General features: G+C 44.7%; 2 protein-coding genes across 2 annotated transcripts in view; both read right to left on the minus strand.

The window, feature by feature from the left end:
* The window catches only part of LOC136955880 (intestinal mucin-like protein), a 35,089-nt gene that overhangs the window by 3,334 nt on the left and 7,065 nt on the right, over nucleotides 1-24,690 (minus strand). Inside the window, exon 2 of the mRNA XM_067249656.1 lies at nucleotides 99-318. Coding sequence (XP_067105757.1) covers nucleotides 99-109 — 11 coding nt within the window. The 5' untranslated portion in view covers nucleotides 110-318. The remainder of the gene's footprint in view (nucleotides 1-98; nucleotides 319-24,690) is intronic.
* LOC136955677 (mucin-5B-like) lies at nucleotides 156-23,985 on the minus strand. Its single transcript, XM_067249411.1, has 37 exons — nucleotides 23,903-23,985; nucleotides 23,612-23,668; nucleotides 23,213-23,480; nucleotides 22,542-22,653; nucleotides 22,092-22,182; nucleotides 21,896-22,002; nucleotides 20,789-20,999; nucleotides 20,382-20,507; nucleotides 19,885-20,002; nucleotides 19,607-19,745; nucleotides 19,334-19,444; nucleotides 18,894-18,963; nucleotides 18,653-18,790; nucleotides 18,296-18,460; nucleotides 18,087-18,181; nucleotides 17,687-17,813; nucleotides 17,319-17,574; nucleotides 17,161-17,204; nucleotides 16,902-17,011; nucleotides 16,626-16,777; nucleotides 16,356-16,494; nucleotides 16,132-16,242; nucleotides 15,826-16,002; nucleotides 15,415-15,654; nucleotides 15,126-15,282; nucleotides 14,830-14,958; nucleotides 14,436-14,589; nucleotides 14,299-14,342; nucleotides 13,950-14,201; nucleotides 13,646-13,769; nucleotides 13,540-13,592; nucleotides 13,203-13,355; nucleotides 11,895-12,041; nucleotides 907-1,145; nucleotides 447-630; nucleotides 233-318; nucleotides 156-167 (listed from the first exon to the last, which is right to left on the minus strand). The coding sequence occupies exons 1-37, from the start codon at nucleotides 23,979-23,981 to the stop codon at nucleotides 156-158; spliced, it is 4,977 nt and encodes a 1,658-aa protein (XP_067105512.1). The 5' UTR covers nucleotides 23,982-23,985.

Consider the following 24,690-nt stretch of genomic DNA (forward strand, 5'->3'; position numbering starts at 1 on the left):
AAAATGTCAGGTTTTCTAACAACTCTCGGGATTTGGTGCAGGTTATACAGAGGGCAACAATGGAACAAGGCACAAACATGTTTTTACAGTTTCCTTACTTGCTGTTCATGATGTCACAGATGGCTGGTCTGCAAGGAGCCGGGGTGGACGCCGGGCTAGGGCTGGAGCTGGATGGGGCGGATGTAGTAGGAGGCACAGTTGTGGGAGGTGTAAGACAGTCTTCGCCGCTGACTTGCCACTCAGGAGCAGAGGTGCCACAGTTTTGTATCTGTCCGTTAGGTGATCGGCAGTCGTTATCCTTGGAGTTGTCACATGTACCTGGGAGTGGAGGAGGACAAATATACAATAAGTTGGGTAGACGTACAGGGGTTGAATCTGTAGTTTCGGTTTCAGATTGTAGAAGGGCTGGTATGTGTAGATTAAGGTGTGGTGGTTAAACAACTCACCACACTGCCCCTCTGTTTTGCCATGGAAGAGGGAGTAAGGCAGGTTGATGCTGAAGGAAGTGCCCTTGTAGACCACCTGGGTAAGGATCGCAGGGATGCTCAGGGTCAGCTCCATGCCAGTACTGGTCAGTTCAAGGCCGTCTTTAGAGTAGGGTGGGTACACTCTCTTCTGGTTTACATAAGCCTGGAAGTTACATAGCCCACCCGACAGAAAAAGTGAGGTTTGGGGTCAATAAGCTTTCTGTTACCAGCTTTAATACAACAATGTTATTTTGTTAAGCATCTAGTTCCCAAGATCTGTTCAATTTGAATCAGGTAACCAAGCCACTGGAGTAATATGTTACAATAGTAATACATATAACATGTTATGTTATATGTATGTACAGCATACATGGATAGATTTACATCCATGCTGACGGTCATGCAAGCAGAGGTGTGTCGAATGTATCAGAGTACAAACCACATTGGTGAATGTGTTCAGCTGTGTCATGACAATCTGGGAGGACTGGTAAGAGATGATCAGGGACTGAGGACAGAAGGAGCTGCCAGATGCTGCACAGTAGTTGTTATCAACAACAATGCTCAGGTTGTATTTAGGGAGGATCTCCTTGACCAGATAGTAGGAGCAGTTTTGTTGGAAGTTGTAGGTTTGTCCATCAAATGTAAGGTAGTGGCTTTCTCCCCACACGCTGCAGACACCTGTGCAAGAAGAATTGAATCATTGTTGTACATATTTGACAGAAGACAACAATTTCCCAAATCTTAATTACAAAATGTAGCACATTTTCTGAATTAAAAAAGAACTGGCACCAATGTAAGTGTTGAGATGGTGACTTACATTCACATTCATATTGATAGCAACATCCTGCTGCATCAAAAACTTTGACAGGTGGCCGCCCATTCTCACAGCTTGGGGGTGTCACTGGTGGGCAAGAAACTGGTAACTCAATAACCTTGCCACCGACGCAAGTTGCCGAGGTACATTTGTTCACCTCCCAAACGTCTCCTTCCTGTTAAAACAGATATTATAAGCAAAGGAAATGGCATTTGCAAACATATTGACTTTAGTGGAACTGCAGCAAGTCTTATTTTTATTATTATTTGCTTATTCCACTTAGAACAGTTAGACGACCATTGAATTAGGCCGGACATCAAAATAAGTTGTACGTTTTGTAGACAATAAGGTTGCATAGTCTCAAACCTTTCTTGGTGGCTGCAACTTGGAGCAGTCAAAAGTATTTAAAGGCGTACTGCTGGCTGAGGATGTTGGTGGAGCTTCTGATGAGGTTGTAGGCAGGGTCTCAGATGATGTACTGTACTGAGTAGTAGTTGACGTGGGTGGAGCAGTGGAAGGACATGGAGTGGATTTGACTTCCACTTGGCAGGAAGAGTTGCAGTAAGCGGTGTAGCACCAACCTGCTTCATCAGTTACATTATACACCAGGTCACCTTAGAGGAAAGAAAAGGACAAAAGAGAGAAGTGAGAAACACAAAACAAACTATATTTCTTTGTGTAATATTCAAAAATGTAAAAAGGTTTTGACTATTTTATAAGAGCAGCAGAAAATGAATTACCTTGTTGATATATTTGACCGTCAGGTGCGGTGCAAAAGCAGTTGGTTGTGGTTTGTGCAGCTGTACTGGTTGAGACACTGCTTGCTGTAGAGGGCTGTTCTGTAGATGAAGTCTCAACCACCACAGTTGTAGCTGTTGTTGTAGGGCCTGTGGTCTCTACTTTAGGAGGCACTGTTGATGTTGATACAATAGCCTCAGTGGTGGTTTCTGCAGGTGTTGGGGAAATTGTTGGTAGTGTTCCTGTAATATGAGGCAGGGTTTGCGTTATAGGTCCAATTGAAGTTGTTGGTTGGGCTGTTGAAATAAGCTGACCAGATGTTTTTGCAGTTGAGGCTGTTGGTCCAGTCTCAACCACCTCAGTTGTAGCTGTTGTTGTAGGGCCTGTGGTCTCTACTTTAGGAGGCACTGTTGATGTTGATACAATGGTCTCAGTTGTTGTTTCTGCCTGTGTTGTACTTTCAACTACGATGGTAGTGGTTCCCAAAGTAGATGTAGATGGTACACTGGTCGTTGTAGTAACTGTAGTTGGTTCAGCAGTAGAGACAACCTGTCCAGTTGTTGATGGACCTGCTGTTGAGGGCTGTTCTGTAGATGAAGTCTCAACCACCACAGTTGTAGCTGTTGTTGTAGGGCCTGTGGTCTCTACTTTAGGAGGTATTGTTGATGTTGATACAATAGCCTCAGTTGTTGTCTCTGCCTGTGTTGTAGTTTCAACTACAATGGTAGTGGTTCCCAAAGTAGATGTAGATGGTACACTGGTCGTTGTAGTAACTGTAGTTGGTTCAGCAGTAGAGACAACCTCTCCAGTTGTTGATGGACCTGCTGTTGAAGGCTGTTCTGTAGATGAAGTCTCAACCACCACAGTTGTAGCTGTTGTTGTAGGGCCTGTGGTCTCTACTTTAGGAGGCACTGTTGATGTTGATACAATGACCTCAGTTGTGGTCTCTGCCTGTGTTGTAGTTTCAACTACGATGGTAGTTGTTCCCAAAGTAGATGTAGATGGTACACTGGTCGTTGTAGTAACTGTAGTTGGTTCAGCAGTAGAGACAACCTGTCCAGTTGTTGATGGACCTGCTGTTGAGGGCTGTTCTGTAGATGAAGTCTCAACCACCACAGTTGTAGCTGTTGTTGTAGAGCCTGTGGTCTCTACTTTAGGAGGTATTGTTGATGTTGATAAAATAGCCTCAGTTGTGGTCTCTGCCTGTGTTGTAGTTTCAACTACGATGGTAGTGGTACCCAAAGTAGATGTAGATGGTACACTGGTCGTTGTAGTAACTGTAGTTGGTTCAGCAGTAGAGACAACCTGTCCAGTTGTTGATGGACCTGCTGTTGAGGGCTGTTCTGTAGATGAAGTCTCAACCACCACAGTTGTAGCTGTTGTTGTTGGGCTTGTGGTCTCTACTTTAGGAGGTACTGTTGATGTTGATACAATAGCCTCAGTTGTGGTTTCTGCCTGTGTTGTAGTTTCAACTACGATGGTAGTGGTTCCCAAAGTAGATGTAGATGGTATACTGGTCGTTGTAGTAACTGTAGTTGGTTCAGCAGTAGAGACAACCTCTCCAGTTGTTGATGGACCTGCTGTTGAAGGCTGTTCTGTAGATGAAGTCTCAACCACCACAGTTGTAGCTGTTGTTGTAGGGCCTGTGGTCTCTACTTTAGGAGGCACTGTTGATGTTGATACAATGACCTCAGTTGTGGTCTCTGCCTGTGTTGTAGTTTCAACTACGATGGTAGTTGTTCCCAAAGTAGATGTAGATGGTACACTGGTCGTTGTAGTAACTGTAGTTGGTTCAGCAGTAGAGACAACCTGTCCAGTTGTTGATGGACCTGCTGTTGAGGGCTGTTCTGTAGATGAAGTCTCAACCACCACAGTTGTAGCTGTTGTTGTAGGGCCTGTGGTCTCTACTTTAGGAGGTATTGTTGATGTTGATACAATAGCCTCAGTTGTTGTCTCTGCCTGTGTTGTAGTTTCAACTACAATGGTAGTGGTTCCCAAAGTAGATGTAGATGGTACACTGGTCGTTGTAGTAACTGTAGTTGGTTCAGCAGTAGAGACAACCTGTCCAGTTGTTGATGGACCTGCTGTTGAGGGCTGTTCTGTAGATGAAGTCTCAACCACCACAGTTGTAGCTGTTGTTGTAGGGCCTGTGGTCTCTACTTTAGGAGGTACTGTTGATGTTGATACAATGGCCTCAGTTGTGGTCTCTGCCTGTGTTGTAGTTTCAACTACGATGGTAGTGGTACCCAAAGTAGATGTAGATGGTACACTGGTCGTTGTAGTAACTGTAGTTGGTTCAGCAGTAGAGACAACCTGTCCAGTTGTTGATGGACCTGCTGTTGAGGGCTGTTCTGTAGATGAAGTCTCAACCACCACAGTTGTAGCTGTTGTTGTAGGGCCTGTGGTCTCTACTTTAGGAGGTACTGTTGATGTTGATACAATAGCCTCAGTTGTGGTTTCTGCCTGTGTTGTAGTTTCAACTACGATGGTAGTGGTTCCCAAAGTAGATGTAGATGGTACACTGGTCGTTGTAGTAACTGTAGTTGGTTCAGCAGTAGAGACAACCTCTCCAGTTGTTGATGGAACTGCTGTTGAGGGCTGTTCTGTAGATGAAGTCTCAACCACCACAGTTGTAGCTGTTGTTGTAGGGCCTGTGGTCTCTACTTTAGGAGGTACTGTTGATGTTGATACAATGGCCTCAGTTGTGGTCTCTGCCTGTGTTGTAGTTTCAATTACGATGGTAGTGGTACCCAAAGTAGATGTAGATGGTACACTGGTCGTTGTAGTAACTGTAGTTGGTTCAGCAGTAGAGACAACCTGTCCAGTTGTTGATGGACCTGCTGTTGAGGGCTGTTCTGTAGATGAAGTCTCAACCACCACAGTTGTAGCTGTTGTTGTAGGGCCTGTGGTCTCTACTTTAGGAGGTACTGTTGATGTTGATACAATAGCCTCAGTTGTGGTTTCTGCCTGTGTTGTAGTTTCAACTACGATGGTAGTGGTTCCCAAAGTAGATGTAGATGGTACACTGGTCGTTGTAGTAACTGTAGTTGGTTCAGCAGTAGAGACAACCTGTCCAGTTGTTGATGGACCTGCTGTTGAAGGCTGTTCTGTAGATGAAGTCTCAACCACCACAGTTGTAGCTGTTGTTGTAGGGCCTGTGGTCTCTACTTTAGGAGGCACTGTTGATGTTGATACAATGACCTCAGTTGTGGTCTCTGCCTGTGTTGTAGTTTCAACTACGATGGTAGTTGTTCCCAAAGTAGATGTAGATGGTACACTGGTCGTTGTAGTAACTGTAGTTGGTTCAGCAGTAGAGACAACCTGTCCAGTTGTTGATGGACCTGCTGTTGAGGGCTGTTCTGTAGATGAAGTCTCAACCACCACAGTTGTAGCTGTTGTTGTAGGGCCTGTGGTCTCTACTTTAGGAGGTATTGTTGATGTTGATACAATAGCCTCAGTTGTTGTCTCTGCCTGTGTTGTAGTTTCAACTACAATGGTAGTGGTTCCCAAAGTAGATGTAGATGGTACACTGGTCGTTGTAGTAACTGTAGTTGGTTCAGCAGTAGAGACAACCTGTCCAGTTGTTGATGGACCTGCTGTTGAGGGCTGTTCTGTAGATGAAGTCTCAACCACCACAGTTGTAGCTGTTGTTGTAGGGCCTGTGGTCTCTACTTTAGGAGGTACTGTTGATGTTGATACAATGGCCTCAGTTGTGGTCTCTGCCTGTGTTGTAGTTTCAACTACGATAGTAGTGGTACCCAAAGTAGATGTAGATGGTACACTGGTCGTTGTAGTAACTGTAGTTGGTTCAACAGTAGAGACAACCTGTCCAGTTGTTGATGGACCTGCTGTTGAGGGCTGTTCTGTAGATGAAGTCTCAACCACCACAGTTGTAGCTGTTGTTGTAGGGCCTGTGGTCTCTACTTTAGGAGGTACTGTTGATGTTGATACAATAGCCTCAGTTGTGGTTTCTGCCTGTGTTGTAGTTTCAACTACGATGGTAGTGGTTCCCAAAGTAGATGTAGATGGTACACTGGTCGTTGTAGTAACTGTAGTTGGTTCAGCAGTAGAGACAACCTGTCCAGTTGTTGATGGACCTGCTGTTGAGGGCTGTTCTGTAGATGAAGTCTCAACCACCACAGTTGTAGCTGTTGTTGTAGGGCCTGTGGTCTCTACTTTAGGAGGTACTGTTGATGTTGATACAATGGCCTCAGTTGTGGTCTCTGCCTGTGTTGTAGTTTCAACTACGATAGTAGTGGTACCCAAAGTAGATGTAGATGGTACACTGGTCGTTGTAGTAACTGTAGTTGGTTCAGCAGTAGAGACAACCTGTCCAGTTGTTGATGGACCTGCTGTTGAGGGCTGTTCTGTAGATGAAGTCTCAACCACCACAGTTGTAGCTGTTGTTGTAGGGCCTGTGGTCTCTACTTTAGGAGGTACTGTTGATGTTGATACAATAGCCTCAGTTGTGGTTTCTGCCTGTGTTGTAGTTTCAACTACGATGGTAGTGGTTCCCAAAGTAGATGTAGATGGTACACTGGTCGTTGTAGTAACTGTAGTTGGTTCAGCAGTAGAGACAACCTGTCCAGTTGTTGATGGACCTGCTGTTGAGGGCTGTTCTGTAGATGAAGTCTCAACCACCACAGTTGTAGCTGTTGTTGTAGGGCCTGTGGTCTCTACTTTAGGAGGTACTGTTGATGTTGATACAATGGCCTCAGTTGTGGTCTCTGCCTGTGTTGTAGTTTCAACTACGATAGTAGTGGTACCCAAAGTAGATGTAGATGGTACACTGGTCGTTGTAGTAACTGTAGTTGGTTCAGCAGTAGAGACAACCTCTCCAGTTGTTGATGGACCTGCTGTTGAAGGCTGTTCTGTAGATGAAGTCTCAACCACCACAGTTGTAGCTGTTGTTGTAGGGCCTGTGGTCTCTACTTTAGGAGGCACTGTTGATGTTGATACAATAGCCTCAGTGGTGGTTTCTGCAGGTGTTGGGGAAATTGTTGGTAGTGTTCCTGTAATATGAGGCAGGGTTTGCGTTATAGGTCCAATTGAAGTTGTTGGTTGGGCTGTTGAAATAAGCTGACCAGATGTTTTTGCAGTTGAGGCTGTTGGTCCAGTCTCAACCACCACAGTTGTAGCTGTTGTTGTAGGGCCTGTGGTCTCTACTTTAGGAGGTATTGTTGATGTTGATACAATAGCCTCAGTTGTTGTCTCTGCCTGTGTTGTAGTTTCAACTACAATGGTAGTGGTTCCCAAAGTAGATGTAGATGGTACACTAGTCGTTGTAGTAACTGTAGTTGGTTCAGCAGTAGAGACAACCTCTCCAGTTGTTGATGGACCTGCTGTTGAAGGCTGTTCTGTAGATGAAGTCTCAACCACCACAGTTGTAGCTGTTGTTGTAGGGCCTGTGGTCTCTACTTTAGGAGGTATTGTTGATGTTGATACAATAGCCTCAGTTGTGGTCTCTGCCTGTGTTGTAGTTTCAACTACAATGGTAGTGGTTCCCAAAGTAGATGTAGATGGTACACTGGTCGTTGTAGTAAATGTAGTTGGTTCAGCAGTAGAGACAACCTGTCCAGTTGTTGATGGACCTGCTGTTGAGGGCTGTTCTGTAGATGAAGTCTCAACCACAACAGTTGTAGCTGTTGTTGTAGGGCCTGTGGTCTCTACTTTAGGAGGCACTGTTGATGTTGATACAATGGCCTCAGTTGTGGTCTCTGCCTGTGTTGTAGTTTCAACTACGATGGTAGTGGTTCCCAAAGTAGATGTAGATGGTACACTGGTCGTTGTAGTAACTGTAGTTGGTTCAGCAGTAGAGACAACCTGTCCAGTTGTTGATGGACCTGCTGTTGAGGGCTGTTCTGTAGATGAAGTCTCAACCACCACAGTTGTAGCTGTTGTTGTAGGGCCTGTGGTCTCTACTTTAGGAGGTATTGTTGATGTTGATACAATGGCCTCAGTTGTTGTCTCTGCCTGTGTTGTAGTTTCAACTACAATGGTAGTGGTTCCCAAAGTAGATGTAGATGGTACACTGGTTGTTGTAGTAACTGTAGTTGGTTCAGCAGTAGAGACAACCTGTCCAGTTGTTGATGGACCTGCTGTTGAGGGCTGTTCTGTAGATGAAGTCTCAACCACCACAGTTGTAGCTGTTGTTGTAGGGCCTGTGGTCTCTACTTTAGGAGGTATTGTTGATGTTGATAAAATAGCCTCAGTTGTGGTCTCTGCCTGTGTTGTAGTTTCAACTACGATGGTAGTTGTTCCCAAAGTAGATGTAGATGGTACACTGGTCGTTGTAGTAACTGTAGTTGGTTCAGCAGTAGAGACAACCTCTCCAGTTGTTGATGGACCTGCTGTTGAGGGCTGTTCTGTAGATGAAGTCTCAACCACCACAGTTGTAGCTGTTGTTGTAGGGCCTGTGGTCTCTACTTTAGGAGGCACTGTTGATGTGGATACAATGGCCTCAGTTGTGGTCTCTGCCTGTGTTGTAGTTTCAACTACGATGGTAGTGGTTCCCAAAGTAGATGTAGATGGTACACTGGTCGTTGTAGTAACTGTAGTTGGTTCAGCAGTAGAGACAACCTGTCCAGTTGTTGATGGACCTGCTGTTGAGGGCTGTTCTGTAGATGAAGTCTCAACCACCACAGTTGTAGCTGTTGTTGTAGGGCCTGTGGTCTCTACTTTAGGAGGCACTGTTGATGTTGATACAATGGCCTCAGTTGTTGTCTCTGCCTGTGTTGTAGTTTCAACTACAATGGTAGTGGTTCCCAAAGTAGATGTAGATGGTACACTGGTTGTTGTAGTAACTGTAGTTGGTTCAGCAGTAGAGACAACCTGTCCAGTTGTTGATGGACCTGCTGTTGAGGGCTGTTCTGTAGATGAAGTCTCAATCACCACAGTTGTAGCTGTTGTTGTAGGGCCTGTGGTCTCTGCTTTAGGAGGTATTGTTGATGTTGATACAATGGCCTCAGTTGTTGTCTCTGCCTGCGTTGTAGTTTCAACTACAATGGTAGTGGTTCCCAAAGTAGATGTAGATGGTACAATGGTTGTTGTAGTAACTGTAGTTGGTTCAGCAGTAGAGACAACCTGTCCAGTTGTTGATGGACCTGCTGTTGAGGGCTGTTCTGTAGATGAAGTCTCAACCACCACAGTTGTAGCTGTTGTTGTAGGGCCTGTGGTCTCTACTTTAGGAGGTATTGTTGATGTTGATAAAATAGCCTCAGTTGTGGTCTCTGCCTGTGTTGTAGTTTCAACTACGATGGTAGTTGTTCCCAAAGTAGATGTAGATGGTACACTGGTCGTTGTAGTAACTGTAGTTGGTTCAGCAGTAGAGACAACCTCTCCAGTTGTTGATGGACCTGCTGTTGAGGGCTGTTCTGTAGATGAAGTCTCAACCACCACAGTTGTAGCTGTTGTTGTAGGGCCTGTGGTCTCTACTTTAGGAGGCACTGTTGATGTTGATACAATGGCCTCAGTTGTGGTCTCTGCCTGTGTTGTAGTTTCAACTACGATGGTAGTGGTTCCCAAAGTAGATGTAGATGGTACACTGGTCGTTGTAGTAACTGTAGTTGGTTCAGCAGTAGAGACAACCTGTCCAGTTGTTGATGGACCTGCTGTTGAGGGCTGTTCTGTAGATGAAGTCTCAACCACCACAGTTGTAGATGTTGTTGTAGGGCCTGTGGTCTCTACTTTAGGAGGTATTGTTGATGTTGATACAATGGCCTCAGTTGTTGTCTCTGCCTGTGTTGTAGTTTCAACTACAATGGTAGTGGTTCCCAAAGTAGATGTAGATGGTACACTGGTTGTTGTAGTAACTGTAGTTGGTTCAGCAGTAGAGACAACCTGTCCAGTTGTTGATGGACTTGCTGTTGAGGGCTGTTCTGTAGATGAAGTCTCAATCACCACAGTTGTAGCTGTTGTTGTAGGGCCTGTGGTCTCTACTTTAGGAGGCACTGTTGATGTTGATACAATAGCCTCAGTTGTGGTCTCTGCCTGTGTTGTAGTTTCAACTACGATGGTAGTTGTTCCCAAAGTAGATGTAGATGGTACACTGGTCGTTGTAGTAACTGTAGTTGGTTCAGCAGTAGAGACAACCTCTCCAGTTGTTGATGGACCTGCTGTTGAGGGCTGTTCTGTAGATGAAGTCTCAACCACCTCAGTTGTAGCTGTTGTTGTAGGGCCTGTGGTCTCTACTTTAGGAGGCACTGTTGATGTTGATACAATGGCCTCAGTTGTGGTCTCTGCCTGTGTTGTAGTTTCAACTACGATGGTAGTGGTTCCCAAAGTAGATGTAGATGGTACACTGGTCGTTGTAGTAACTGTAGTTGGTTCAGCAGTAGAGACAACCTGTCCAGTTGTTGATGGACCTGCTGTTGAGGGCTGTTCTGTAGATGAAGTCTCAACCACCACAGTTGTAGCTGTTGTTGTAGGGCCTGTGGTCTCTACTTTAGGAGGTATTGTTGATGTTGATAAAATAGCCTCAGTTGTGGTCTCTGCCTGTGTTGTAGTTTCAACTACGATGGTAGTTGTTCCCAAAGTAGATGTAGATGGTACACTGGTCGTTGTAGTAACTGTAGTTGGTTCAGCAGTAGAGACAACCTCTCCAGTTGTTGATGGACCTGCTGTTGAGGGCTGTTCTGTAGATGAAGTCTCAACCACCACAGTTGTAGCTGTTGTTGTAGGGCCTGTGGTCTCTACTTTAGGAGGCACTGTTGATGTTGATACAATGGCCTCAGTTGTGGTCTCTGCCTGTGTTGTAGTTTCAACTACGATGGTAGTGGTTCCCAAAGTAGATGTAGATGGTACACTGGTCGTTGTAGTAACTGTAGTTGGTTCAGCAGTAGAGACAACCTGTCCAGTTGTTGATGGACCTGCTGTTGAGGGCTGTTCTGTAGATGAAGTCTCAACCACCACAGTTGTAGATGTTGTTGTAGGGCCTGTGGTCTCTACTTTAGGAGGTATTGTTGATGTTGATACAATGGCCTCAGTTGTTGTCTCTGCCTGTGTTGTAGTTTCAACTACAATGGTAGTGGTTCCCAAAGTAGATGTAGATGGTACACTGGTTGTTGTAGTAACTGTAGTTGGTTCAGCAGTAGAGACAACCTGTCCAGTTGTTGATGGACTTGCTGTTGAGGGCTGTTCTGTAGATGAAGTCTCAATCACCACAGTTGTAGCTGTTGTTGTAGGGCCTGTGGTCTCTACTTTAGGAGGCACTGTTGATGTTGATACAATAGCCTCAGTTGTGGTCTCTGCCTGTGTTGTAGTTTCAACTACGATGGTAGTTGTTCCCAAAGTAGATGTAGATGGTACACTGGTCGTTGTAGTAACTGTAGTTGGTTCAGCAGTAGAGACAACCTCTCCAGTTGTTGATGGACCTGCTGTTGAGGGCTGTTCTGTAGATGAAGTCTCAACCACCTCAGTTGTAGCTGTTGTTGTAGGGCCTGTGGTCTCTACTTTAGGAGGCACTGTTGATGTTGATACAATGGCCTCAGTTGTGGTCTCTGCCTGTGTTGTAGTTTCAACTACGATGGTAGTGGTTCCCAAAGTAGATGTAGATGGTACACTGGTCGTTGTAGTAACTGTAGTTGGTTCAGCAGTAGAGACAACCTGTCCAGTTGTTGATGGACCTGCTGTTGAGGGCTGTTCTGTAGATGAAGTCTCAACCACCACAGTTGTAGCTGTTGTTGTAGGGCCTGTGGTCTCTACTTTAGGAGGTATTGTTGATGTTGATACAATGGCCTCAGTTGTTGTCTCTGCCTGTGTTGTAGTTTCAACTACAATGGTAGTGGTTCCCAAAGTAGATGTAGATGGTACACTGGTTGTTGTCGTAACTGTAGTTGGTTCAGCAGTAGAGACAACCTGTCCAGTTGTTGATGGACCTGCTGTTGAGGGCTGTTCTGTAGATGAAGTCTCAATCACCACAGTTGTAGCTGTTGTTGTAGGGCCTGTGGTCTCTACTTTAGGAGGCACTGTTGATGTTGATACAATGGCCTCAGTTGTGGTCTCTGCCTGTGTTGTAGTTTCAACTACGATGGTAGTGGTTCCCAAAGTAGATGTAGATGGTACACTGGTCGTTGTAGTAACTGTAGTTGGTTCAGCAGTAGAGACAACCTGTCCAGTTGTTGATGGACCTGCTGTTGAGGGCTGTTCTGTAGATGAAGTCTCAACCACCACAGTTGTAGCTGTTGTTGTAGGGCCTGTGGTCTCTACTTTAGGAGGTATTGTTGATGTTGATACAATAGCCTCAGTTGTTGTCTCTGCCTGTGTTGTAGTTTCAACTACAACGGTAGTGGTTCCCAAAGTAGATGTAGATGGTACACTGGTCGTTGTAGTAACTGTAGTTGGTTCAGCAGTAGAGACAACCTGTCCAGTTGTTGATGGACCTGCTGTTGAGGGCTGTTCTGTAGATGAAGTCTCAAACACCACAGTTGTAGCTGTTGTTGTAGGGCCTGTGGTCTCTACTTTAGGAGGTACTGTTGATGTTGATACAATAGCCTCAGTTGTGGTTTCTGCCTGTGTTGTAGTTTCAACTACGATGGTAGTTGTTCCCAAAGTAGATGTAGATGGTACACTGGTCGTTGTAGTAACTGCAGTTGGTTCAGCAGTAGAGACAACCTGTCCAGTTGTTGATGGACCTGCTGTTGAGGGCTGTTCTGTAGATGAAGTCTCAACCACAACAGTTGTAGCTGTTGTTGTAGGGCCTGTGGTCTCTACTTTAGGAGGCACTGTTGATGTTGATACAATGGCCTCAGTTGTGGTCTCTGCCTGTGTTGGGGAAATTGTTGGTAGTGTTCCTGTAATATGAGGCAGGGTTTGCGTTGTAGGTCCAATTGAAGTTGTTGGTTGGGCAGTTGAACTAAGCTGACCAGAAGTTTTTGGAGTTGGGGCTGTTGATCCAGTCTCAACAACCTCAGTTGTAGCTGTTGTTGTAGGGCCTGTGGTCTCTACTTTAGGAGGCACTGTTGATGTTGATACAATAGCCTCAGTTGTGGTCTCTGCCTGTGTTGTAGTTTCAACTACGATGGTAGTGGTTCCCAAAGTAGATGTAGATGGTACACTGGTCGTTGTAGTAACTGTAGTTGGTTCAGCAGTAGAGACAACCTGTCCAGTTGTTGATGGACCTGCTGTTGAGGGCTGTTCTGTAGATGAAGTCTCAACCACAACAGTTGTAGCTGTTGTTGTAGGGCCTGTGGTCTCTACTTTAGGAGGCACTGTTGATGGTGATACAATAGCCTCAGTTGTGGTTTCTGCCTGTGTTGTAGTTTCAACTACGATGGTAGTGGTTCCCAAAGTAGATGTAGATGGTACACTGGTCGTTGTAGTAACTGCAGTTGGTTCAGCTGTAGAGACAACCTCTCCAGTTGTTGATGGACCTGCTGTTGAGGGCTGTTCTGTAGATGAAGTCTCAACCACAACAGTTGTAGCTGTTGTTGTAGGGCCTGTGGTCTCTACTTTAGGAGGCACTGTTGATGTTGATACAATAGCCTCAGTTGTGGTCTCTGCCTGTGTTGTAGTTTCAACTACGATGGTTGTGGTTCCAAAAGTAGATGTAGATGGTACACTGGTTGTTGTAGTAACTGTAGTTGGTTCAGCAGTAGAGACAACCTGTCCAGTTGTTGATGGACCTGCTGTTGAGGGCTGTTCTGTAGATGAAGTCTCAACCACCACAGTTGTAGCTGTTGTTGTAGGGCCTGTGGTCTCTACTTTAGGAGGCACTGTTGATGTTGATACAATGGCCTCAGTTGTTGTAATCTCTGTAACAAGAAAATACTGAGTCTGAAGACTGAATGGTGAGGTAATGACTGTCACTGTCAATAGTCTTCCCTAAGAACAGTTATCCCAACAATTGCAGTATCCCACATAATGTGAATAGTAGGTTAAAGTAACTTTAAAATCTATTTCGGAAAGGTAATCTATTCTTTTAATTGCCTTACCAGGTGTTGAGAATGTAAAGACAGTTGTGGGTCTCAAGGTAGTGGACACTGTAGTTGTGGAGCTGGCAGTGGTTATGGTCACCGGAGTGGTTGACCTTGGTGGTGCAGTTGTTGTCTGACAAGGGTACAAGTTCCTTGTAATTTCCCCATTGACTCCACAAACAGCTTCGATGCAGTTCCCAAAGCCATCCGTGGTATTGTAGATTGTCGATCCATATGGGTAGGTTTTACCATTGTACAGACATGTACAAGCTGAAGGAAATACACATATACATTGTCAGGTGATCAATCCCTGTGAACTCTTACATTTTTGTATCTTTTTTTATGATATCAGGGTTTTTTTTCTTACCATTAACATCGTAGCTGCAGCTTACTCCACTCATCATACAGTAGCTATAACAAAACAGATTGATCATATTAGTATAACTGTATATTGCATTCATGTATTACATACTTTTGTCAGCAAGATCATATATAACAACTTACCAAGTGTAACAGTTTTTTTCTAATGTTGGAACTCGGGCTCCATTGCTGTAATGGTTTCCCTGGTAGTCATAACAGCCACACTGGTCCAGAGGCACACATGTCATACTATCCTGGTTGAAGTAGGGTTTTGAAGGTGGGCAACTGGGATAGCAACCTATAGCACACAAAGAGTAGGAATGAGCATTGTGATTATCCTGCAACACAAAGCAACATTAGCTTCATACAAATCCATGTACAACTCCAAACTGTGCGGTTGAACAGGAGTATTGAGGAAAGCAGGTCAAACAAGCTTTTCAGCACAGTCGGTTTATTGTGTTCTGATGAACATTACCAGAAACTTTATACTGCAATTCCCACAAACACTTGATGCACGTTGGGTAAGCTATGTACTTACCCTCCAGAGCAGGGATGAGGCTGGAGCAGTTTCCAGAGGGGTTCCTGCAGGTCTTCATACAGGGAGCTCCACATGGCTTGTAGTGCCACTCACATCCATCAGGAGAGTTGTAATAGTCGCAAAACAAGGCTGCAATAGATGACACAATGAAGTATGCAATAACACACTGTTCTAGAATGTTCATAGATCTGCTGTTTGACAGTTTATGAGGACATGACAGTGATTGGGAACCTCAAGCAGATCCAACTATTAGTCTCTCTCTGTTTATAAGTGAGGCTGATTTTGAACAAACGTACGGCAAATCTGTGGGGTTCTCCAGGACACACACGCTCCAGCTTCGTTGCAGGCCTCAGCATAAGCAGCCACAGCGGTACAGAAACATTGACAGTCTCCTCCACTGTCACAAGCACACGAGTCTCTTACGCAAGCTTCATAATATGGAGTTGGATCCACCTTTGGGAAAAAAAGTTAAACACAAGGTTAACAAACCAAATGAGCATGCTACTAAGTATACATATTTCAACATTCCTGATCTGTTCCTGGGATTGGGCATAATCTGACTGCTTACACTACTTATGAACTCACCTGAGAGTGACATGCTTGGAAGACTTTACTCTGGAGGATACTGCACTTCTTTAAAGACCAAGCTTGTCTGTAGGGGTTGGTGGTACAGGCCGGTTTGCTGGCCACAGCGTTAGGGCAGGTGGGGTTGTTCTTCCAGCTGTTGCCAAAGTCCAGTGGGTCCACCACTGTCTCTTGATTCCTAGTGGTAAAGTCGTTCTGTCCATTGCCATCATAGTTACCACACAGACCGCAGACCTGTCCCTGAAGTCAACAGACAATGGAGAATTCATAAAGTTCCGGTAACAAACCTTTCGAGATATAGCTTTTAGTGAATTGACAGAAGAATGACAGAAGAATGGCAGTAAAAATACTGAAGGATGGCATTTAAAACCAGTGACTTTGTGAAAGTGTGTTTCAATTACATGTGTGTACCTGAAACACTGGGCTTATCTTGATGAACAAGCTTGTCTTTGTGTCCCACATCAGGATGAGTCCAGGCTGCACCTCAATGACCAAATAAATTCCCATCTTGCTTATTTGCTGGGGAAATGATCCTCCATTTTCTCGAATGACCTGGTACCCATCGTCGGTCAGCAGCAGTTCATTAGCCTGACATGAACACAAAAACAGACCCATAAAAAAACACACACACAGAGAAATGCATGTCAGTCTGCAATTAAATCCCACGGTAGATTGCTTTTGTCATGTTTGTATGCCAGACAGAACGGTTGTGCATACCCCCATGTAGAGCTTGATGTTTTTAGAGCAGGTGGTCCCTGTGGTACCACAGGGCACATTTTCTGTGTTAATTCTGAAGCTGTTTGAGGTGAGATTGCCACTGCAGGAGTTCTGGTGAAGACGTACACAAGGGACAAGACAAGATGATCAAAAGCATATGCAGAATTGGGCATAATCTGACTGCTTACACCACACTAACACTGGCCACCCACACAGACACATACCTGTAGCAGAGTGTATTCACATCCTCCATTGAAGGTGTACCGTACATTGTCAAAGCTTATATAATTTCCATCGCCGTACATGGAACATACTTGATCACACTCCTTTGTAGTGCACTCCCATTTCCTGGCCTTGCATGTGCTGTAAACAACATGTAACACACCCACACACACATACAGTACAGATAGTTAGGTACTGGAAAGTTGGTTACAGTTTGTGATGTCTGCAAGGTACCAGCTGTGGAGATGCATGACGGCTAGCTGTAGACATACCAGGTGTTACACTTTTCTTTAAGAGTTTGACCAGGCTGGTATATAGCTCCATTGTGGACACAGGGACAGTTGTCCTCCAGGATGCAGCCACCTTTTCCATCAGCCACCAGGCCCGTGGGACACATACAGCCTGATGTGCAATCTGTACTGATCTGTAGTGTGAACACACCAAAGTACAACATTGATACACGGATATCACAGCAGGAACACAAAATAAGTTTGAATTTGATGCACAGCATTCCCAGAATGACACTCGGTGGACTGTTTTTTACTCACACAGAACATGTCCAAGGTCTCACAGCTCTTCGCACACTCAATTCCTGCGGCTCCAAGTGGTTCGTTGGAACAGTTGAAGTAAACCATGGGAGCAATGCAGCCTGTTTGCGCTGAAAACACACACACAGTTAAATCAATTAAATCGATTTTAATTACTGATATGATCTGGAATTGACATGAGTCGTCTCTCAATTTAAAACCAGCCACTGAAATACAGCAGTTTATCAGAATCAGGTCTGGCAGAAATGATTACACTTACCTTCCAGTTTCCCTCCACAGCTCAGCGCTCCGTCTTTACAAACACTGTAAAAGAGCAGTACATATCAGAGATGTGATGCTTTTTGCGACAATCCTGAGGTACCCTTACCCCAAACCTGACCCCATTTGAATATGTCAACCCTGTTTCTTTCTCCTCACCAGCTGGCCCCATCCTTGCTGGTGCTCTGTCCTGCTGGGATGATGGTGTCCTTGTCGTAGCAGGGGCAGCTGATGGCCTCCACACACTGGCCTGCCTGGTTCAGGTAGGTGCCCTGGAGGCAGCCACAGCCGTCCACAGAGGTGAAGTCCAGGCCGCAACTGCGGTCAGTTTGGCTGAGGGAGCGGCAGGTCCGCCCACAGCTGACCATGTTGTAGCTGTAGACCGTCCCAGGGGCGCAGGACGAGTTGTACTTGGCTGAGAAGAGAGAGAGAGAGGGAGGGATGAGTGCTGCAGCTGTGTTACAGATTGGCTTGAAGGTTAGACACGCGTCACAAGTGTGTTAGAGATGCGTCCGTGTTGGACTCACAGCAGATGCCGTCCCTCCAGCCATCGAGCATGATCCCCGCAGCAGCACAGGCGTGGACGTATGAAGAGACAGCAGCACACATGCAGTCCTCACTCCTCTCACAGTTACAGCTGTCATACATGCAGTTCTACGCAGAGACATATTTGGGTGTTCAGAGAAGAAAGGAAGAAACAAACCCAAACAAATGTATGAGTTTAGTCTATGTAAGAATGTATTACTTTATAAGGTGAGTGTATATTCATGTTGTTTGGTTACGTTGGTACAATGTTGTCACTGTAGGTTTTGCAATATAGTTACATTAACAGTAGTAGGCAGTTGATTTACTTTAATGGGAAGTGCTGCCTTGTGTTAAATGTACAACGGCCTCTGTGAATGATGAGTCAGTGTGATTAGGACTCACATCTTTGTAGGTCTCTGGGTTGATCACGGAGTGGCAGGAAGAGAACGCCCCTTGTGGATCTGTCAGCTTGGTGCACCAGAACGTGGCATATTTCTCTGTGAGTCAGACAGGCATATTGTCATCACATTCGCATATCATTAGCACCTTAATGAACTTGTGATTCTTTCATCCGTGGACTGCAATCCCAAAGAGATGGCTCTGTGCCTTACCGTTTTCCAATCCCAGACTGCAGGGATTTGAGAAGGAGGTACTGACATCAGGACAGCTGGCCATGGTCTTCCACGTGTTAGCAAAGGCCACAGGGGTGGCCTCCACTAGTCCACTCATCACCTTGAAGTCATCAGCAAGGATGTCATTGAAGTTCCCACACAGACCTGGGGGGGGGGGGGGCAGATGATGTCATCAACATAAGATGGAAATGAGGATATGGAGAGGAGGAGAAGGGAGAAGAAGAAGGAGAAAGAAAAAAGGAGATGGAGTAGATGGAGAGGTGGAGGAGGACCGGAAGAATGTGGGGGGGGGGGGGGAGACGGTGAACGTAGGTGGACGGTGGGGCAGGGCCGTACCGCATGTTGAGCCCTTGAGGGCGGGGCTGGCGGTGATGTAGAGCTGCATGTTGGGAACGAGCTGCACCTCCAGCTGCAGACCCGTGGAGGTCTGGATGAAGATGAAGAAGGAGGAGGGCTGGAAGATGCTCACATCCGCTGCAGCACGGGGAGAGGACAATGATCAGACCTTTGAGTGACCAACCCCTTTGATGTGTATCATTTTTGTCACTACTCGCGATAATATGTCAAGGTTACTAACCGGTGTAAAGAGGAAGTTGCGTGAGAATCTGATTGGCTAAGACATTCCCACTGGACTGGACTTTGATCACCTGTAAAATGGTGTGTAGAGATGCTGAATCAGACTGAGATGACATTTACATTTACCTTTAGTCATTTAGCAGACGCTCTTATCCAGAGCGACTTACAGTAAGTACAGGGACATTCCCCCGAGGCAAGTAGGGTGAAGTGCCTTGCCCAAGGACACAATGTCAGTTGGCATGACCGGGAATCGAACTGGCAACCTTCGGATTACTAGCCCGACTCCCTCACCGCTCAGCCAACTGACTCCCTGACATATTTAGAGGTTTCTGGAACATAGACAACATTCTAGAAACCATTGTTGTTGCACGGTAACCACATTTTCGAAATCAAACAATGGTCCCCTGATTCCTTTTGGACTAAGCAGCAGCAGTGTCTTACTGTTGGTGGGCTACCCAGAGCCAGGGTGATGGATCTGAGGCAGGTCTCTGTGTCTGACAAGCCACACTTCACCAGATCTCCCAGCACTCTGAACTGGGACCCATTACATTCCTGCAACACGGCAAACACACACAGACAAGGTTAGCATCAGAGAGATCTAGGGACGTTTCGAGTTCAGAAACAGACAGACTGACAGACTTACTGGACAGGCAGCATCTAGTTCCCACAACAATTTAATGAAAGGCCTGAGCTCTGTAGTGAAGAGCTGCGTACCTTAGCCAGCACGTAAGAGCAGGCTCCATGGAAGGTGTAGAGTTTCCCATCGAAGGTGTTGATGTGAGACCCTCCCTCCACAGAGCACGTCCCTGGACAGTCCTTCTGCTGGCAGCTCCACTGACCACCGGAACACATGCTACATGGGAGACATAGACATATGAGACAATACTTTGACATCTCATTTTGCCTGCATACATGGAATCATGTATTACAGTAAATGCGGACCATACTTGCATCTTACACAGATGAGATGTAATGTCCTCAGCTAGACCTACCAGTCTTTACATTTGGTTGAGTAGGATTCTCCTGTGCCGTATGTTTGTCCATTGTGCAAGCAAGGACACTCACGTACTGGGATACAGCCTGTCTTATTAACGTCGTCAAAGACAGAACCTGAGGAAGTGAAAGAGATGGAAAGAGAGAGAGATGGAGAGAGGCAGAGAGAGACAGAGGGAGAGAGAGAGAGAGAGAGAGAGAGAGAGAGAGAGAGAGAGAGAGAGAGAGAGAGATTATTCACGGCCACAGAGTATGACCATTACAAATATATTTTTATTTAACCTCCATTTAATATGGAAGAAGCAGAAGTGAATAACCTAACTGTCCTCTTAGAATGCACAAAATAATACAATTATGTATTTTCCTAGGACATTTCACTAAAACAGATTGTATTTTCCTATGACATTTTACTAAAGCAGATTGTATTTTCTGATCATTCTTCCTTAGGGTTAGGCTACTCTTGTCCCAGAGGTTGTGAGGGTAGTACTGTGTGTACCTGGAGGGCAGAAGCATCCGTCGGTGCAGTGACTGTTACATAGCTGACTGCTCTGGGGGTTGGAACAGGAGTCAGCGCAGGGGCTGCCACATTCCTGGTACACCATGTTGTAGGGACATGTCTTTCCTGTGGAAACATCATTAGTTTAATCAAGTTCACAGTTAAACGGAACTGTCTTGGTTCAACCTTTCATTTCCCACTAAGATAGTATGTGATGGTTGTGTATGCAGTGATTGTGTAAATATAGTTTTAATCTAATAATTAAAAATTGTATTGACTCATACCTTCATTCATTCAATTATATTAACATATTATTTTAAACACAAATTATACATCCATATTACCTAAGAAAATGCTAAATAGTGTGTGTTTTAAAACTTGACATGGTGTAGTCCCGCTTGACTTACCACAGAACTGGTCTGTTCTCCACTGCATGGGTGTACCTCCTGCATGGACACACTCACGGGAAAACTCCGATATTGTGTCACATAGGCAGAAGGAGGTGTTGTTGTCACAGTGACACATGTCTGCCATGCAGGCTTTGACGAAGGAATCAAAGTCCAAGCGGTTGGCACAGTCTGCAAACACTGGGGTCTTGAAAAGCGACTCACAAAAGGCCTAGAAAAGAATCCAACCCCAATAACGTCCTATTAGTCCTGTTGCCATTTTGCATCACAATTTTGTAGTCCTTTCACTGCAATTTTGTAGGCCCTACACAGCATTTTCAACAAAGTTAATTAGCAGGGTAGAGGGACGAGTGATCTTTCTAATTGTTGGTGTAGGCCAGCTATCCCCAATTAGCGGGCCAGATCCGGCCTGCAAGAGCCACACAGCTTTAACTCTATTCATGCTGCCAGTTTTAATGCAAACTATCCAGAAAAATCTGACCATCCCAAACAAAAAATTGCAAGCATGTTAACATCATACAAGCACTCGGTTTAAACTGTGTAAAGCAACATCGGCACAAGAGAGCGCAACAGCTGCCTCGTTACACGTTTCTTGGAAGCTTATGAGAGCTAAGAAGCCATTCTCCGATGCCAAGATAATTCATCAATGTGCAATTGACATGGCTGCCTAAGTTTTAAACCAAGAGAAAAATACATTTAAAAAGTTGAGCTGTTCCGCTACAAGTTCCGCTGTCGGCTAAAACCAGAGGCAGAAGAGTCGAACAGCGGTCAGTTGTTTTTGCTGGAATTTCTGTTTGCTGACTGTTTGCACAGAATATGCTCCAGGGGCATTTCATAATTAAATGGTCGGTTTTGGACAAAAAATTATGATAAAATCATAATAGAAATGATAATAGAATATCTGCGCATAAAACTGTCGCCAAAAAAAAAACATGTTGGCCCTTGGCTTGGCATGCCTGACCAAATTTGGCCCTTTTGGAAATCGTATTGCGGAACCCTGCTGTAGGCCAATAACCGACTGGACAAATTTAGCCCTAACATTTTTACGTAAAGTTGCTCAGTAAACTGCTTGTCACATGTGAGAGGTTTACATAGGCTTAACATTACCACATCTCCACAGCTCTCTTCAGCATTGATTACAGGTTCATAACAAGTTTCCAAGGGATCGTCTAGTTTCCACTGCTCCCCGTAGGACGACACAGATTGCTTCACACCTGATAGAGCAAGCAATATATTAACCGTTTACCTAGATATAACTCACAGATTAGCAGTTTACATTAAAATAGAACTGTTATTATTTTACCATTCTTGATGAACTCGTCATATGTCTCGACTCCATTGAAATCGCCACAGAGCCCACATGTCTGATTGTGGAATTTCGGGTTCATTTCGATCTGCAAAATCCAAGTCAAGATCATCAAGTCATTCAATTATGACTGTCTTTGTGCTCTAATGTCTTTAACATCATATTTAAGGTATATAAAAACCTTTAAATTCCATCAGCCATAACTGTTAGCACATTGGGTGTTGGGTTAAATAAATGCTTTGTGGTATTTGCTTTGGTTATGTTTTCAGAGTCTACCTATGTGCACTGGTGTTTGCTTTCCTAACATTCAGAACCTGTCAGACTGTTCACTTGACAATCACTTTGCATTCATCTGTAAATATTTGTTAGAACTATCTGTTTTCATTACACAATGTCCAGGTTGTTCATTTGGTGTTTTAGCAAATACTAATAGAGTACTCATCTCACCCGTAGTGAATCTTCCAAGTTCCATATAAGCAACAACCCCAGTTTGGACTGGACTGTGATGGAGCCCATGTTTTTGATTGACACTCCAGAGTAGACATATGGCACAACCACCCTGTAATGGAGGGGACAGATTTAAAATACTGTCAGTCTGAGTGACTAAGATAGTCATCTAATAGTTTGAGACCTGGTTGGTTACCTGTTCACACTCCTTACCTGTCTGACTGGGTATCAAAGCGGGATTTAAAACATTCTAACCAGAATTACAATTGTTACGGTAATTTCAATATGCAAAGCTAGAGAGAGACATTTGCATACACATCTGAGGCAGGGAAACTTTGTCCAAACCGGGTTTCCAAACAACCTCTGTTAGTGACTCACAGAAATTGATAATGCAGCTTTATATTAATGAGGTGAATAGACTGAGATGTCGTTTTTGCCTTCAGCCAGAGGAGTCAGCGAGACAGAGGAGTCATGCAACTATAGTGCAAGTTTTAAATGTATTCATTCCAATGGGAGAATTGTGCAGCAAAACAACATACACAACGAAATGGAACTCTGGTCACCCAGTAAACTGATATTCACATTCTTAAATGATCTTGTCAGCTGTAATTCTAAGTGAGTAGTGTGTATCTGTGCAGTCGTTCTATGAGTGAGTTCAGAAGCAGACTTACGTCTTGCCGTTGACCAGGACAGAGTCCTTAGAGATCTCCACTGTGGTGCCGTCCAGCATCATGGTGATCTTGCTGATGGTGGGTATGTTGTTCACCACCTGTCTCCTCATCTGGATGTTAAAGTCCTCATAGTTGCTGCTGCTGCGGCAGTGAGACGTCAGGATGTGGTTGCAGGTGGAGGGCAGTTGGAACATGTCCCCGTCAAAGGTCTTGAAGTGGTAGTTGCCCCATGTACTGCAAACCATGTCGAGGTAAGAAGAGTTCGCCCCTAGAGAGAAAACACCATTTGAAACTGAGGGGTGCCCAGTGACGGGCCAGAATGTGTTTGGTATCGGCAGTTCCCGGCTGGAGTGTGTACAAGTGTGTGTGTGTGTGTCCGTATGTGTGTGTGAATCTTACCTGACAATTGGGTCATCAAAGGTGTTGTGGGGAGGACAGAAACCGCTGTTGGAATCACTATGACAAACAAACAGCACAGAACTGATGATGATCCCAATACTTTTTATTATGTAAGAATCTATCCCCAAATTATCCAGGTTTGTAATCTTTATTGAATGGTTTTTAAATCCAATTATTGAGTTGACCATCGTGATTCAATTAGATCATTACCCAGTTTGACTTCTTAGATCTATTTCACATTTTTGTTTAATAAAAAAATACATTTCACTGAGTATTTAACAATGGACCAACCTGTTTGTGTTGCTGCTAGTGTGATCAGCATTGCCAGGCATGTCAGCATATGTGGTTGTCTGTCCCGTATAGTCCCCATGATGCTGCTCGTATGAGTAAGAAGCTACACCTGGACCACGGTTTTATACCTGAACTCTGTCTTTGAGGAGGGACTACCTTTTGTCTTACTTTCCTCTCCTCCTTTCCTCCTTTCCTCTCCTCCTTTCCTCCTTTCCTCTCCTCCTTTCCTCCTTTCCTCTCCTCCTTTCATCCTCCTCCTCCCCTCTGCTCTTTAGGATGGGCCCTTTCAAGTAACCTTCTTCTGACGTAGATCTATCCGGAATGTTCTCGTACACCTCTAAACACACGTGGACACAATGGGTCCCTTTGTAAAACTGGGTTTTGCATAGAGAGGTGACAGTAATTAGTGTTTAAGAATGTAAAAGAAGTTTAGAGACAGATGGTCGAAGCAAATGTATGAACTAGAAGTTAATGTAAGCTAATGAAGGCCCAAGCCTTTTGAGTTACAATAGGTACTGTTTCATTGTAAAACTGTCAGTCAGTCCATCAGTATCACTAATGATAATACTGGTCCGTATACTGGAGTATACAAGCGTTTACACACTGGTGGAGGCAAAAACATGTATGATTTCATGAATATCTGTGTATCTAATATGTAAATCACATTTATAGAGAGAAAACGTCAATTCCAGCGATGTTGGCTAGGCTTCAGTCTCTAAGTATCTTCAGTTTCTCACTGAAAGCCTAACCCTACCCCGAATGAGTCCACGTCTCTGTGTTCCTTTCAC

The sequence above is a fragment of the Osmerus mordax genome, chromosome 13, assembly GCF_038355195.1.
Source record: "Osmerus mordax isolate fOsmMor3 chromosome 13, fOsmMor3.pri, whole genome shotgun sequence".
NCBI classification, from domain to species: Eukaryota; Metazoa; Chordata; class Actinopteri; order Osmeriformes; family Osmeridae; genus Osmerus; species Osmerus mordax.